A 17093-nucleotide genomic window follows, 5' to 3' on the forward strand; every position below is an offset into this window, starting at 1 on the left:
ATTACTTCTTCAAATGAAAACAATGACATATTTTCAGAAATCTGAGTATGTTTCTGCTGCACCACAATGGGAACTCCTACAAGGCGGGCTTTATATCGAAAAACACAAACCATAGAAATGGTCAGATGATCTAAATAGACATTTCTCCAAAGAAGACATATAGATGGCCAAAAAGCATATGAAAAAATGCTCAACATCTTTAATTATTAGAGAAATGCAAGTCTAAACTATAATGAGGAGTAACTTCACACCAGTCAGAATGGCCATCATCAAAACATCTATAAATAATAAATGCTGGAGAGGGTGTGGAGAACAGAGAACCCTCCAACACTGTTGGTGGGAATGTAAACTGGTACACCCATATGAAAAATAGTTAGAACGTACCTCAGAAAACAAAATAAAGAACTATCATATGATCCAGCAATTCTAATCCTGGGCATCTATCTGGAGAAAACCACAATTTGAAAAGATCCATGCCCTCCAATGTTCACTGCAGCACTATTTACAATAGCCAAGACATGGAAACAACCTAAATGTCCGCTGACAGAAGAATGGATAAAGAAGATGTGGTATGTATATACAATGAAATGTTACCTGGCCATCAAAAAAATGAAATGCCATTTATAAAAACATAGATGGACCTAGAGATTATCATACTAAATGAAGTCAGACAGAGAAAGATAAATATCATATGAGATCACGAAAATATGGAATCTAATAAAAATGATACAAAAGAACTTATTCACAAAACAGAAACAGACTCAAATATTTCAAGACCAAATTTATTCAAAGGGAAATGTTGTGGAGAGGGATGAATTGGGAGGTTGGGACTGGCATATATACACTACTGTATAAAGAATAGATGAGTAACGAGGACCTACTATATATCTCTTCAATACCCTGTGATAGCCTATAAGGGGAAAGACCCTCTATATATCTGCATTCTATAGATAGAAAGATAGATAGATAGATAGATAGATAGATAGATAGATAGATAGACAGACAGACAAAGATAGCGATACACTCTCTGGTATACCTGAAACTAATACAACATTGTAAGTCAACTATACTACAATAAAATTTATCAAAGAATTTTTGAACTTGTACTTAAAATAATACTCCTACATTATGGTCAGCTCTAGATCAACTAATATTTGAGAAAAAATTAAGTCTGAGTCAAATCAAGTATAACAGTAAAATATTTTATATTTATGAAAACCTTTTTAACTAATGACAATTAATATACTGAACTTGCAAGCATGTTAAAATAAGAAAAATAAATTTCCATTTAACTCTACATTGTAAAGGGTAAGCATTCATTTCAAATAATGAAAGAGTTGCTATATTTATTTTTCTCTCAATTTTTATTTTTTTTTCATAATAACTACAAATCACTAATTCATACTCCTGTCTTTTTTCAGGATAAATACATTGTAAATGTAAATTACTGCAATATTATTGCCTCTTTCTATCACATGAGGCTGCCATGGCCATAGCCTACATATTCTAGGTTCTTACCCATTTGCAAATGTTCTGTATGTTGGACATGGGAGAACAGCTTCCACATCAGACCATGTCTTCTGCTGGACTACTATTTAAAGAAAAATAGCTAATTTTCTGCTTGGAAGGATATCTGGAATCTATACTGTTCAGAAGCTTCTCTATTTTACTTGCCTTTCATGGCCCAAATGTCTTATCTCTTAGACTCCTAAATCTTGCTAATGCTAATGGGTTTCCCAGTAGTGAATGTTGAGAGGGGAAAAAAAACCTATTGAGAAAGACAGTGAAATGAAAAAAGCTCTCATGCATAGGATTATTTTGGTGTTGTTTGGACTCACTGCCATATATCAGCACTAAATAGGCTTAAATAATTGTAGTAGTCTTTCACTTGAGGTCAGATATACTCATTGGGTTTATGACATTAGCTTGACATAGATACCATTAGATGAGGTATTTTATGGTTCCCTGCCGACCCAGAAATTAAGGATCTTCCAACACAGCAAGATAGAAGTACATATAAGCTCAATCATAATATGGTCTAATTTAAGAGAGAATGTTTTAGTAATGCAAAGTATGATTATTAAATGTGTTGATATATATATATATATATACACATATATACATAAATCAGGATAAATAATTTCTATTTCAAGCAATCTCTAATTGGAGATTAATTTTTAATTAGAGGGGTTTATTCTGATAATAATGTATTCGTATTGTAAATATATATTAAATTTAATTCTATATAATGTATCTGCAAATATCCCTGATTTCTTTTCACAGTAATGATGAAACCTATATCACTACTTTAAAGTTATGTGTATTATTAGATAAGGAGATGATAGTTATAGATAAATGGATAGATCATTTTGTTTAAAAATGGACATTCAAGAAAAGCTTCTCCATGGTTTATCTAAATAAATAATTTTAGTATTCATCTATTCTCGAATTAGAGCAACTTTAAAACCATAAAATGATTTCCATTTCCACTTGGGATATAGAAATCTGTAAAATAAACATCGCTACCATTTTAACAATACGGGAGCTTGGGCTTATCAGACACAACCTAGAATAGATTTACAAGGAGATCCCGCTGAATAGCATTGAGAACTATGTCTAGATACTCATGTTGCAACAGAAGAAAGGGTGGGGGAAAATTGTAATTGCAATGTATACATGTAAGGATAACCTGACCCCCTTGCTGTACAGTGGGAAAATAAAATAAAAAAAAAAAAGAAAAATCTGAACTATAAAATCATAACCTTTCTTGGACTCATCAGGGAACTGAGGTTTCAGATACTCAGGTGACATTAATTCCAAAGAATTAGTACCTTCAAGGAAAGGTGGGAAATACAAACTGTCCCTGCGACAAAACACAGGAGAAAAAGGACCAACTCACACACACAGAAAAGGACAAAGCAGTAAACATTTTAGCAAAGAGCCAGTGCCCAGCATGGGTCTCCAGTAGCTCAGAGACCTAGACAGAGAGAAGTCTACCCTCCTTCCCCAAGCTTCCACTGAGTGATTAAGAGAAACACCGGGGGCATGGTAGGAGCCTGGTCTGGGCTTCTCCCTCACCACCACCAAATGCCAATGTTTCTATGGAGAGGAGCATGAAATCCCATGCACTTCCCTGAACCTTTCCCTTTCAGGAAACAGAAGTGTTAACCCACTGAGGGAAGGGTGGAAAAACCTGGTTCCCTCCAGTGCACAGGAAAAGAGGCATTACAGCTTGGAGAAAGGAATATGAAGAAAGAAAGTCTAGGGAGTTCCCGTTGTGGCTAAGTGGTTATCAAACCCAACTAGTATCCATGAGGATGCAGGTTCAATCCCTGGCCTTGCTCAGTGGTTCAGGGAGCCGGTGTTGCTAGGAGCAGTGTGTAGGTCACAGAATTGGCTCAGATCTCAGGTTGCTGTGGCTGTGGTGAAAGCCAGTGGCTACAACTCTTATTAGACCCCTAGCCTGGGAATCTATATATGTCGTGGGTGCTGCCCTAAAAAGACAAAAGATAAATGACAAAAAAAAAAAAAAAAAAAAAAAAAAGGAAAGAAAGAAAAAGAAAGAAAGAATGTCTGTATCAGGAAAGCCAGTATGAGCTTAAAATCCTATATCAACACCAAGAATGTAGCCTCCTAGCAGTAGGGACAGTCAGGAGACACTCCTCAAAGACCAACCATGAGTGGAAGCTAACAGCCTTGCTGAGAACACCCCAATTCACCATATGCAGAATCTTGGAGTCTGAGTTTGGCTAGAAGAGAATCACAGGACAACCTTGACCCCAGTGTAAGCAGAACATGGAGTAACAAGCAACATCTACCATTGGGAGAGATACACGAGTTTAGAGGGAGACCACCTCTTCTGAAAAGGTTTTTAGGGAGGAGTGACAGGTGAGGGTGGAATATTGACACTTAGAAGAAGCCCCCAACCAGGCACTCAGCAGTGGAAGTTCACCACTGAGGAATGAAGCTTGGGATGCAATGGGAGTAACCGTAGCAACAAGAGAACTCAACGCAGTGCAACTCCTGAATCAACAATTTAACAAAAATGGTGCCCATTCCAGGCACAAATGATCTACTCATGGTGTCCACCTTGAATAAAATATTCAAGAAAAAACAACCCTTTTCCTAGAGATGAAGCAAATAACTAGACTCTGTATACTCATAAAGTAGAAATACTGGATGGGGAAATGAAATATAAAAATATGTTAAATGATGTAGTGGAAAAGATAAATGCATAAAGAGTGAAGTAATTATTGCACAGAGACAATAATTATAAGAGTCAAGTGAAAATTCAAGGGGAAAAACACAATATCAGAGATGAAAAATGATTTTAATGGGCTCATCAGCAGATTTGACACATCTGAAGACTCTGAATCAAAGGTTAATAGCAACTATAGGAGTTCCTGTTTGGCTTGGGGGTTAAGAAGCTGACAGTGTCTGTGAGGACATGGGTTCGATCCCTGGTCTTGTTCAGTGGGTTTAGGATCCACCGTTGTTGCAAGCCATTTCAGAGGTCACAGATGTGGCTTGGATCTGCCATTGCCATGGCTGTAGCATAGGCTAGCAGCTGTAGCTCTGATTTGACACTAGTGTGGGAACTTCCATATGCCACAGGTGTGGCCATCAGAAATAAAGAAAGAAAGAAAAGAAAGAGAGAAAGAAAGAAAAGGGAAAAAGAGAGCAATTATATAAGCTGAAAGAGAAAAGCATGAATAAAACATAACTGAGGAACAAAAAGTGTGAAACAGTATCAACAGGTCTGATAGACATGTAACTGGAGTCCCAAAAGAAACAGGAAAAGAAATATCCATAATGATAATGGCCAAGAATTTGTCTTAAATAATAAAAGGCATCAGACTTTAGATCCATGAAGACAAGAGTACCCCAAACAGCATGAATATCAAGCGCACACACACATACACACACACAAACATATAAATCCATCTAGCCTTACATAGTCTATCTGATGAAAATAAAAGATAAAGAAAAATTCTTAAGGAATTCAGATAACAGGGATAAAATTAATAGCCATAAGAAATACATCATAAACATAAACCAAGAAATGAGAAGAAACTGAAACAAAGAAATTTCAACCCAGATTTCTAAAGCCGGCCAAAGGAGCTTTCAAAAATGAAGGTAAAATGATGACCTTTGCAGAAAATCAAAAGCTGAGAGAATTCATTGTCAGCAAATCTGAACTAGAAAAAGACTCAAAGGAGGTCCCTCGGACATATATTCTGTCTTAAAAAAAAAAAAAATCCAAGTTCTGTCTAAAACTTGGATTCACCTGAAGAAATAAAGAACTCCACAGATGCTAAAAACAAGGTAAATATAAAATATTTCTTTTTCTCATTTTTATTCACTCTGAAATATCACTATCTAGAGAAAAATAATAAAATGTTTCCCAGGTGTTAAAACATAAAAATAAAATATAAGGCAATAACATAAAGGATGGAAAGAAGAAATCAGAAGTAATATGCTTATAAGTTTCACTGCATACAAAGTGAAATATTATTTGGAGGTAGGTTGTTTCATATTAAAGATACATATTTTAAATTTGTCTAGGGAGACAAATTAACATTTTAAAGAGTTTTCTCTAATAAGCCTAGAGGAGACAAAATGGAACAATAAAAAAATTCAAACCAAAAACTGTCAAGAAAAGTGGGAAAAAATAAACGAGACAGAAATAATATCCATAGAAATATGTCATCAGGGTTTAATCTCATTTACCTTCCTCCCACCAAATTCCGCCAAAATCAATAAATAACCCTGAAATCAACCCTTGTTTATAAATATTTACATATATAGTTGGCCCTCTGTATCCCTAGATTCTGAATCTGCAAAAGCACAGTTTGAAAATTAAAAAAAAAAAAAAATTCTAGAAAGTTCCAAAAAGCAAAATATGAATTTGATGAAGGCTGGCAACTACTTACATGGTATTTCTATTGAATTTACAACTCTTTATGTAGCGTTTGCATTGTATTAGTTATTATCCGTCATCCAAAGATGATTTAAAGTGTGTAAAAGAATGTACACAGATTCTATGCAAAAATTACTCCATTTAATTTCAGGGACTTGAGAGTCTTTAGGTTCTGGCATTCCCTGGAGGGGGTCCTGGAGCCAATACCCATGGATACTGAGGACCGACTGTACGTTAAGCTCAGAAATTTCTGCCATATTGTTCCTGGGCAGCAGGTTCTACTGTATACATACTGAGGTCAGATTTTGCATTTTCTAAGACAAACCAGTATTATCATTGTCCCCATTATCTGCACTCTACAGTTCTGAGAAATCTAGTTTTCATTTGGTTCTTTTTCTTCAGAAAGGGGTTCAGAACAGAGTGGGGCTTGTGTTCCTTCTCCTAACTCCTGTCGAAGCTTCACTCAAGTCCAGTGATGTGAAAGAGGGATAAATGGTGACAAACACACAGTAAGCATTCAAAGTTGCTGATCTTTTGAGCTGTTGCTGGGCTGTATAAGATCACAGACAATCACACATACCAAACTGGACCTCCTGGGAATCACTTTTGATATTATTAATATTTCATCCACCCCTACATAAAAGTGTGTAGTCTTCCGTTTAAGAAATCCCTATCAGTGTTCATTTGGAATGATAAACCATTCTCACTAACAAAGCATGGCCTTCACTTCCACGTGAAAAAGCAAATGCCTCAGGTGGAAGCAGGTGTGGCCCTGCCAGAACAGCTTAGGTTTTAGGGCCAGACAGACTGGATCTCCAGCCCCTTTCTTGTCTACCCATCATTCAGCTACTTGTGACACTTGGGGGTCATCATCTGTAAAGAAAGGCAGTCTGTGTGCTGGCTTTCTGACGGGACAGGTGTTAGTAAATAGCATTTGTGATGAAACACACGTGTGGACTTGTGTTCATTCTGTAAGTTGTTAGCAGCACGACTCGACCCAGGCAGGCTGGGCTGAGCACGTGCTAGGCTCTGTTTCTTCTTTTCTAAAAACTGAGCATTCCTGGAGTTCCCGTCGTGGCGCAGTGGTTAACGAATCCGACTAGGAACCATGAGGTTGTGGGTTCGATCCCTGCCCTTGCTCAGGGGGTTAAGGATCCGGCGTTGCTGGGAGCTGTGGTGTAGGTTGCAGACGCGGCTCGGATCCCGTGTTGCTGTGGCTCTGGCGTAGGCTGGCAGCTACAGCTCCGATTAGACCCCTAGCCTGGGAACCTCCATATGCCGCAGGAGCGGCCCAAGAAATGGGAAAAAATGTAATTGTAATGTATACATGTAAGGATAACCTGACCCCCTTGCTGTACAGTGGGAAAATAAAAAAAATAAAATTAAAAAAAATATTAAAAAAAAAGAAATGGCAAAAAGACAAAAAAAAATAATAAAAAAATAAAAATAAAAACTGAGCATTCCTCAAAATGGTGTTGTTTTGAGGATAAATAAGTAAACAGCTGAAATATCTCTAGAGTAGAACCAGGGATAGAGTCTGTGCCTATTTTTGTTTTTATTATTTCATGGATACACAACTTAGTGAAAATACTGAATTTAACAGCATGCAGATTGACAAAACAATTTGAAGGTAGATGCAAAAATATAATAGTTTAAAAATATTAGGCAATCTTTTGACAACTGACTTCAACAATCCTTATGCTGTTTGGTGTTCACTTTAAAGATTGTCTACAAACTTAATCTTTCTGTGATCCAAATTTTAAACTGACAAAGAATTGGACCAGAGAAATGACCATCTCTAAATACATGGAAGGAAAGGGTCAATGTGAACCTCAGAACCTGAAAATAACTCAGGAACTTCCCGTTGTGGTGCAGCAGAAATGAATCTGACTAGTAACCATGAAGTGGTGGGTTCGATCCCTGGCCTTTCTCAGTAGGTTAAGGATCTGGCATTGACATGAGCTGTGGTGTAGGTTGCAGACACGGCTGGGATCATGCATTGCTGTGGCTGTGGTGTATGCCCACAGCTGTAGCTCCAATTCGACCCCTAGCCTGGGAACCTCCATATGCCATATGCCAGTGAGGCCCTAAAACCAAAAAAAAAAAAAAAAAAAAAAAAAAGGAAAACAGCATTCTGTGCAGCCAAATAAAAAGTAAATACATTAAGTCATGAAACTAAACCTTAGATTCTTGAACAAGATTCATTTCAGTAAGAAATATGTTCAGCTCTCTTTTTGAATGAATTTTATTGGCTGGGAATAAAGTGAAATGTAGGTAATTACTGCATTGTTGCAACTGAGGTCTGGGTGAGCACAAGGATAATCGTACACAGTAACTGCAGATTATTTTACTAGCACCTCTTTCTATAAAGAGTGATTGAAAAGCCAGAAGCCACAAGATAACTTTGAGAGGAAGAGATAAGGACATTCATCAATTCTAACCCTGCTAAAAATATTTGCGAATTTATTAACACTATCATAAATAAGGTTTATAGATTCCTATCTGCAGATGTTCACCAAATGTATCAAAGTAGCAGATTTTTCCAGACATATCCTACATAAATAACATCCACAGTATCATTTTACGCTGTCACTAAAGTAGTCCTATTCAAATAAATTGGAATAAACTTGCATACAAATGTCTGTAATAAGTACGAAAATTTAACCAGAATGCGAAACAGCCCTGTGGTTTGTGTCTGGTTCAGAATATTTATCATCAGCTGGAAATCTGGCCTGTCAAAAACATGCATATGCATTTACATACCAGCAAACTGTTTATCTCAATTCAAAGGATCACGTATTAAAGCTCATCCATGTATTTGCTTATTTGCAACTGCTTATTAAAGAAGATGAATATCAACATTAAGCATTTTTAGGGCCTGAAAACATGTCCTAAAATAAACCTCACTCTCACTGGAAATTCTTATTTTACTTTTACAAGGTTTACCTGCATAATCAAACGCCAAAGAAGATTTGTGCATTTGACCTTTGTCATCCCATTTATCAGACTATTAACTCAGTCTCACATCCATTTTTAAAAGGTTAGTGTCTCCTTTGCACTACCTTCTTCCAATTAAAATGAATAATACACAAAATGCAGGCACTGAAGTGGTTGCTCTTTGCTAGTCTAACAGCCTTGAGACTAGAAATAGAAAGGGCTTATGACTATAATCTATTTGGAAATTATGACTTTCTACATTTTTGGATATTTATATGAGTACTTGCTATCACTCACAAGAAAACTAGTAAAATTACAAGGGGCTACTTTTTGTACTTTTTTAACACAAACAACCTGAATGTACAGCTGTTGTTTTAATTTAATGATTCCAGATACTAACTACTTCCTTTCCCTATTAATCTGTCTTTCATAATATATAGTTCATAGAGGTGGATTTTGTAACACCCAATTTCATAACTTTTAAACATGGTTTTAGAATAATATTTTCTGGTGTAACAAGGGCAGGGATTTATTTTCCCTTTAAGACAATTACTCAATAGAACAATGAAAACCGGATGCAGAAACAGGTGACCTTACTTTTGTATTCCAGATGGAAACCAGCAGCTGCCACGCTGATATCCGACTGGAAATGCAGGTAGAGCTGATTGGAGGTGCTATTGAGCAGCGCTGGCACCGTGGTACCTGCAGGAAGTGATGCAGAAGGAACTTGAATATTACTGATGCATTCACTCTTGTAATTACCAAATCCATAAGCTATCGGACTAAGTGAAGTCAAAGACAAATACATGTGACATCACTTATATGTGGGATCTAAAATATGATACAGATGAACTTATCTGCAAAACAAACAGACTTGTAGACACAGAAAATAAACTTACAGTTACCAAGGGGAAAGGGAGGGAGGGATAAATTGAGGGTATGAGTTTAATAGAAACACACTGCTATATATAGTCAGCAAGGATATACTGTGTAGCACAGGGAACTATATTCAATATCTTGTACAATGAATAATGGAACCTATAACTCCACTGAATAATTCCAACCTATAATGGAAAATAATCTGAACAAAATACATACAACAGAATCACTTTGCTGGACACCTGAAACTAACATAGTATTATAAATCAACTGTACTTCAAAAAATCACTGAGGATATTTATTTATGTTTATAGATCCTGTAACTTGTCTGTTCTTCGAGTAATTAACCTGAGTACTGGCTTCAATCATTACACTTTGAGTCTCTCTCTTTCCAAGCACTGTAAGAAGTTCCTCATTTTCCCTGTCCTCCTCAGGTAGATGTGACATTTCTCCATCATATCAGTGATAACACCAATTCTTATGTTTTATCCTGCATTTGGTTCTTCACAATGCTTTCTTTTATCAATGTAATGATTTGCTTTTTTTTTCCCCCTGACTTCTGAACCAAGAAAGAAGTCTCAACATGCAAGTCATGTGGAGGTTGGGGAAGCAGTCAGACTGGATCTGATGCATTATATTAGTCAGAGAGGTTGCTTGCAACAGACAAATCAGGAAGTTTAGACATGCCCAGGTTGAGGGTGACAAAGAAGCCATGGTCCTGCAGGGTGCTCAGGAAAAAGACATCAGCCAAAAGTTTATCAGACAGTGTCGGGATGTATTATAATGTGGACGTATGATCAGCAAACTTAACCCCTTTTCCCTAGAGGGAGCATGCATGATGCTCTATGGGACTCATATCATTCTCTGAGCAAGAACACACTTCCCAGAGGTGAAGGGAATGTCCATCAGGTAAAGCTCATTGTGGTGCAGGCAAATTACTAGAACAAGCTGCAGTGAAGGGGATGCTAATAAAGAAAGAAAGAAATACAATTTTAAATAAGAAAGCATGGAAATAAGTTAATTATCCATGGCAAATAAACAAGATTGTGAAGGTAAGAGTCTTTGTCACTCTGCACTCTCTACATAAGTGACTCTAAGGTCCCCCAAAGGCTGGAAGTAAATCAGTGACTCTGAGGAAGGAAGGCGCTTGGAAGATGACCAGGGCACAAGTGAAGGAATTCTCTATACCTCAGAACCAGGTTCACCTCTGTGTCCCCACATCCATCCACACTGTTAGCAACCACTCCTCTCCTCCCATTAGAGGCTTCCTCCCTCTCTGTGACTCCACACCACCCTACAAGCCAGCCTCCTCCATCCTCTTGGTTTCACAAACTCTGTCTCTGCATCTTTACAACCATCGTCCCAGCACAAGCCACAGGTACTACTAGCTAGGATGAGTAACTAGCACCAGCCTCCTGACTTGTTTCCTGAATCTACTGCTGCCTCAATCCAGTTCATGCTCCACTCAAGAGTCAGAGAACTCCTTTTAAAACAGACATATGATTATGTCATGTTAAAATTATCAGAGATTCCTGATGATCCTGGGAAGAAATTTCAGCCTCTTTCATTGACTTAAAGTGATCTGCCCACTGCCTGCATTTCTAGTGGCTTTTCACTACTCTGTTTCACAACTCTCTTTTCCTGTTCAAGGGGTTCCCATAATTGTAGCCACTGATGCTCTCACCTCCTCCAATCCACTTTGACTTTTTTATTCCTACTCATTCGAAAGTCTCCACTCATTTCCCAAATTAAGCCGCTTACTTATTCATTCAATAAGCATGTGTTTCAAGCCTGATGAGGCTGTTAACCACCTCTCCAAACATACCAATTATTTTCTGACGTGTTGCAAAGCAGAGACTTCCCTGATTGGACAGACCTCAAAAACTTGAGCTTCTTTAAGTACTTCAGATATGGGCAGACTAATTTTGCGGTGTATAACATGGAACTGTTAAACTTGCCTCAGTCTGCTGCTCTGAATCTCCACAGTCCTCATCACCTCCAGCTCTTGTCAGGAATAGCCACCCACTGATCTTCATGTCCCTTTTGCCTTCTCCCTACACAGTTCTTATTCTGCACACAAAATCATCTTTTTATAAGTGTGTAATGCTTGTAAGTTTTATTTCTAGACATGGGGGTAAGACATGTATTTTACTAAATTCCAAATCATCTCCCCCTATAAAGCTGGGGAAATGTAATTTCCATCATGACTGGGGATCCCTCCTCTGTCCTGCATGGAAAATAGCCCCAGACTTCTGGTCCCCAAGCTCACGTGGTCCCTTAGATCCCAGTGGTTCCACAGCCTTTGACAGATGCTCTCTGCCTTTCTAAGTGCCCAGGGCTTCCACCTGCTTTCTGAGGACCTGCTACCTCCACGTGATCCTGCAGGAGCTCAAGGATAACTTGAGTTCCTAGAAGGAGCCAAGGCCCAGGGACTGGCTAACTATCCCTACTGTCAGTCTCTTCAACCACTTCAACATCAAGCATTCATCGCCCACCCCTCTGCTTTCGAAAGCTGAAGTGCTTGCAGGAGCAGAGCATGGAGGGAGCTTTCTCCATCCAGCCAAGCCACTTGCAAAGACCTGGCTCTCTCCAGTAACAAGGTTGGGAAAAAGATCAGTGGAGTGCAATGAAAATATCATCCCAGTAAAAGATCCTGCCTCAAATGCCAATGAGTTTTTGCTGACTCTATTCTAAAAATACATTAAGGACTTATCGATAACTTTGGATTGGCAATAGAGTCTTTCCAAGACTCCTTGGGTTTATGGAGGTTCATTCTCAGTTTGAAGCTGTGCAGTAACTAGTAATGTGGGCGTCTTTGGCCAATTAGTACACAAAGTGTTACCGGGCTATTTTGGGAGAAAAATAGAGAGAAACAGAGGACAGAGAAGAAAACACCAGGTTTACTTCCTAAAGATTCTATGGGTGTGTATGTGTTCCTGTGCACACACATGCATGTGCCCACGGGTGTGTAAATTGGATTCCTCACTTTAGATATGGGGCCTGTGCCTCAACCCCCTTCCCCAACTACTAAGGTGGGGTTTTCTCTGGGAAATGGTGCTTCTCAGACCTGAACTACCAGGGAACTACTACTCCCAGTTCACTGTAAGGGACTATAAATGTTTGCTAAAGGATAAACATTTAGAAAACATTTGCAGATTGAACCCTTTTTTTATTTGACCTTGGTTTGATGGATGAAGATAGAAAGATAGATACATACATATGTACAGACATAAACGTTTTTTGTGGCACAATTGTGGTAGGGGAAAAACAGGTCTATTCCTGCTGGTCAGAAGGTACATGTAAAGAGAAATTGTTTGAAACTAATTCATAGCTAATGGGGTGCAGATAGGGGATGCTGCAAAGTAGGGCGACCTTGCCTGCTTCAAAAGGTGTTCTGTCTGAAGAATGTCCTTTCCCCTGGCCAGGCTGTGCCAGAGGCCAGTGCTGCCTGTGCAGCAGCAAGCAGGGTGCACCCAGGGCCCAGGGATGGACTGGTATTGAGGAAGGAAGGGAACAGGAGGCACAGGGGACACCAACGGTACCCACTCCTTGCTCCAACTCAAGACCCATCCTAACAGCAAGACAAGAAGGAGACATCCACCCAGAACTCCAGTTATAACCCATTTTTTTCAATTTGTGTGACATCTGCTGTCCTCTGAGGTGTGTAATATTTTTGTATATTGGGATGATGTTTGCAGAAAGAACAATGTTATTATGGTCAAACTAATCTAACCAGGTAACTTTTCATTATGGCATCTGTACCACTTTTTGCCTGGTTTTACCTGTAACTTTGGGTAATCAGTGGATTTAATAGTCTCCAGCCTCCAGGGAAGTTATTTCCAGATGCCGATATTCAACACACACTTATGACGTTTTTGTTTGTCTATATCTTCCCTGACTGTGTTACAGTGGAATCTGAAAAACTTCTTCCACTCCTGACTCTGACACAGATCAGCTCTGTCACTGAAAACCTTTTACTTTGTTCCAATTCTATAAAATAAAGATAATACATCCCTATGAGTGAAAGTGCTTTGTGGATTATCTCACCCCCGACTAAATGTTATCAGCAAATACATTTGTGAACGACAGCCCTGACTGTACTTCTGCGATGAAATATCATCATTTTCCTACAACTGCTGCTGGCTCTCGGTGGCCCAGGTGTCATGGAAGGTGGGCAGGGGGTGAGGGAGGATGCTGGTTGGCCAGCACCTGCTGCAGCTGCAGAAAGCCCTGCCTGTTGGCCCCTCAGTGGGCGTCCACTCAGGGCTCTGCTCAGAACTGACTCGAAGAAGTTTATTCCTACCCTATGAAAAGCAACTGAGAATTTTTTTAAGCATTGCCACAAGCGGAATATTTTTGATCGCATTATTTCATTGTGACCTAGATGGAACCACATAGAAAGCTGAGAAATGGTATCACTGTCCCCAGAGACTGAACCCTCAGCACACTGATATCTGCCCTTAATCCTGACTGTCAGCTACAAATCGGTATGAATTTTGCTCTGTTTTTTATCCATTTATAATTTATAACCTGTCAACTTCCCAAAATGATTTTAAATGACTTACAATAGAATTCCTACATACACATGGCTGTCCAGATGTAAATGGAAAGTAAAAACCTGAATTGATTCAAGAATCCAGTCAATCGTTTTTTTTGGAAATATGTGTCTCTACAACTACTCATCTTGTTTGTTTTTACTTAACAACCAACTTTTAAAATGGTCTCAGATTTTCCTTTATAAATATTTTGAAAGTATTATAGGAACAAAAACATTTATTGTATTTTAATTTGTTTTGTTTATTTATTTTTTGGCTGCATCTACAGCACGCTGAAGTTCCTGGGCCAGGAATGGAACCCAAGCCACAGCAGTGACAATGCCAAGACTTTAACTGCTAGGCCACCAAGGAACTCCCATTTATTACATTTTAAAACACATTCAGACCAGATTGGGTGCGTTCAGGGTGGTATGGCCATAGACAGAGGAGGGTGCCGCGTAGCACCACTTAAAACACGTTCAAATTTGATGGCCGATGTGTCATTTCTTCCACATAAAGTAAAAAAAAAAAAAAAAAAAAAAAGATTCCTTTAAAAATATTTTTAATATTTTTAAAGTTTCAAATATAGTCACTATCTTGCCATTTGTTATATAATATGTATATTTATCCACAATATACATGTATGTGTAGAACAATCCCTATCTGCAATACAGATATGTGTAAAATTATTTTACTCGAAACCATTTGTGAGCAAGTTGCAGACATGATGACTCATTTCTTGTAAAAAATTAGTGCGCATTTCTTAAGACGGAACAGTTGAAAACAACAAAATTAACATAGATGCAACAGTACCATATATTCCACAGCACTCGTTGGAATTTTGACAATCTGCCAATAATGGCTTTTCCAGCAAAAGAATTCCTTCTGTGATTATGTCCCCTTAATTTTTTCGTCTGGAAGAATTTCTTAGTTTTTCTTTTCCTTTCATGAATTTGATACTTTTGAAAGATACAGGCTACTTTTCTGTGTAGAATATTTTTCAATTTTCATTTCAATTTTTATTTTAGAAAAATAGGACTTAAAAAAATTTATTCTTACGAATTATACCATAATAAAACTTTTTTCCAATTTTTTATTTTATTTTGTTTTTTTGCTTTTTAGGGCTGCACCTGTGGCATATTGAAGTTTCCAGGCTAGGGGTCGAATCAGAGCTACAGCTGCCAGCCTATGCCACAGCCACAGCAACGCTAAGTTAATCAAACACAGTCGACAAAGGATTTTTTTGTTGTTGTTTACATAGGAAGGTCTCCTGATTTGAGTATCATACAAATTTAAGCTGAGACTACACTCAGACGTGTTTAGAAAATAGCATTACAAAAGATTGGTAGTGAGCAATTGGAAAACAAAACAAAACCAAAACAAGATACGATGCAGGGCTGCTGTGCAGTACTATATCAGATGTTTTGAAATGGAGCAGGACCTTGTGGGGCCTTCCCTGGTTCACATCCCTCCCCCTCATTTCTGGTTTGTAGGAAAGGGGCTCCTCATTCAGCCTTCAGTGACTTTCACTTTGTCTCAAAGGGCAGGTTCAAACTGTTGCTAATCAGAGAAGGGAAAGAGATGCAAGAACAAGGGAGGAGTAGTCCAGAAATAATAGTGCATTCTGGAGGCAGGCTCCTGGTTCCCCTTCAAGGAGTGTACAGAACAGTATCTTTGAGCTCTCCTGTAGAATAAGCATGCCCCACTCCTCCCCAGGGGGAGGATGGCAGCCTCAGGAGGAGCAAAGCACCCTGGAGCCCCTCCCTGTTACCTCACCACCAGCCAATCAGAAGACAGCCACACACCCTGAGGCCCTCACCCCAAGTTTTGTCCATAAAAACTTGCCCCAGAAAACCATCCGGGAGTTTGGGGGGTTTGAGCATAAGCCACCCATCTCCTTGCTTGGTCCTCCAATAAACCTTGCTCTCTTCCAATCTCTGATGTTCTGGTTTGTTTGGACTCATATTTCAAGGGGCACAGGGACTTGCGCTTGGTAACATTTTCACTACTGTTAAGTCTTCACTGCAGCCAAACTTCAAAACTAGTCCCCCAAGAAGATGACGGCATTTTGAAAAACTCTAGCAACTCCAGAGTTTGCTTTAGCTTTTTCTTTTTTTTTGTCTTTTTAGGGCTGCACCTGCAGCATATGGAAGTTCCCAGGTGAGGGGTCCAATTGGACCTGTAGCTGCTGGCCCATGCCACAGCCTCAGCAACGCCAGACCCAAGCTTCATCTGCAACCTACACCACAGTTCATGGCAATGGCCGGATCCTTAACCCACTGAGCAGGGACAGGGATAGAACCCATAACTTTATGGTTCCTAGTCAGATTCATTTCCACTGAGCCATGAAGGGAACCCCCCGCTTTGGCTTTTTCTTCAGCAACATAACCTCTAAAGAGAATGTCTGATGTTTTTCATGACTGGATTTAGGTGGTGGTACATTTTGGGCAAGAATATCAAAATGTGATGTTGTACTCCTTCTAGGCTGGGTATTCCACATCCACATACACACTTACATTTTTCTCTACCGTCTACAGCCATACATATTAAGACCATGAGTTCACGCCAATACCTCTAATTCAAATCCATCACTACCAGCTCCACACAAGCCTTCTTTATTTCCATATCTCCAACTCCCTTCTCGGTCACTGAGAAACCTGGTCCACAGCGTCCTCCATACAATTACTTATGTTCTCAGTTCTCACATATCTACCCAACCTTCCATCCCTACCCCTACACCACCGCCTCCTCGCTCAGTCCCTAACTGTGCCAAACACCCCCAACAAGCGTGTGCAACATGAGAAAAGGAAAAGCAGCCAATA

At 38.9% G+C, this 17093-nt stretch overlaps 1 protein-coding gene across 2 annotated transcripts in view; it reads right to left on the reverse strand.

Moving 5' to 3' along the window:
* The window catches only part of CSMD1 (CUB and Sushi multiple domains 1), a 1878204-nt gene that overhangs the window by 183312 nt on the left and 1677799 nt on the right, over positions 1-17093 (reverse strand). For both annotated transcript variants that reach the window (XM_084999785.1, XM_021075826.2), the window contains exon 37: positions 9455-9559. In XM_084999785.1, the coding sequence (XP_084855911.1) occupies positions 9455-9559 (105 nt within the window). The remainder of the gene's footprint in view (positions 1-9454; positions 9560-17093) is intronic.

This window comes from Sus scrofa, chromosome 15 (genome assembly GCF_054392235.1).
Source record: "Sus scrofa isolate SSC_HxYL_T2T_F1_AM1 chromosome 15, Sscrofa_HxYL_maternal_Yorkshire_Landrace_v2.0, whole genome shotgun sequence".
NCBI classification, from domain to species: domain Eukaryota; kingdom Metazoa; phylum Chordata; class Mammalia; order Artiodactyla; family Suidae; genus Sus; species Sus scrofa.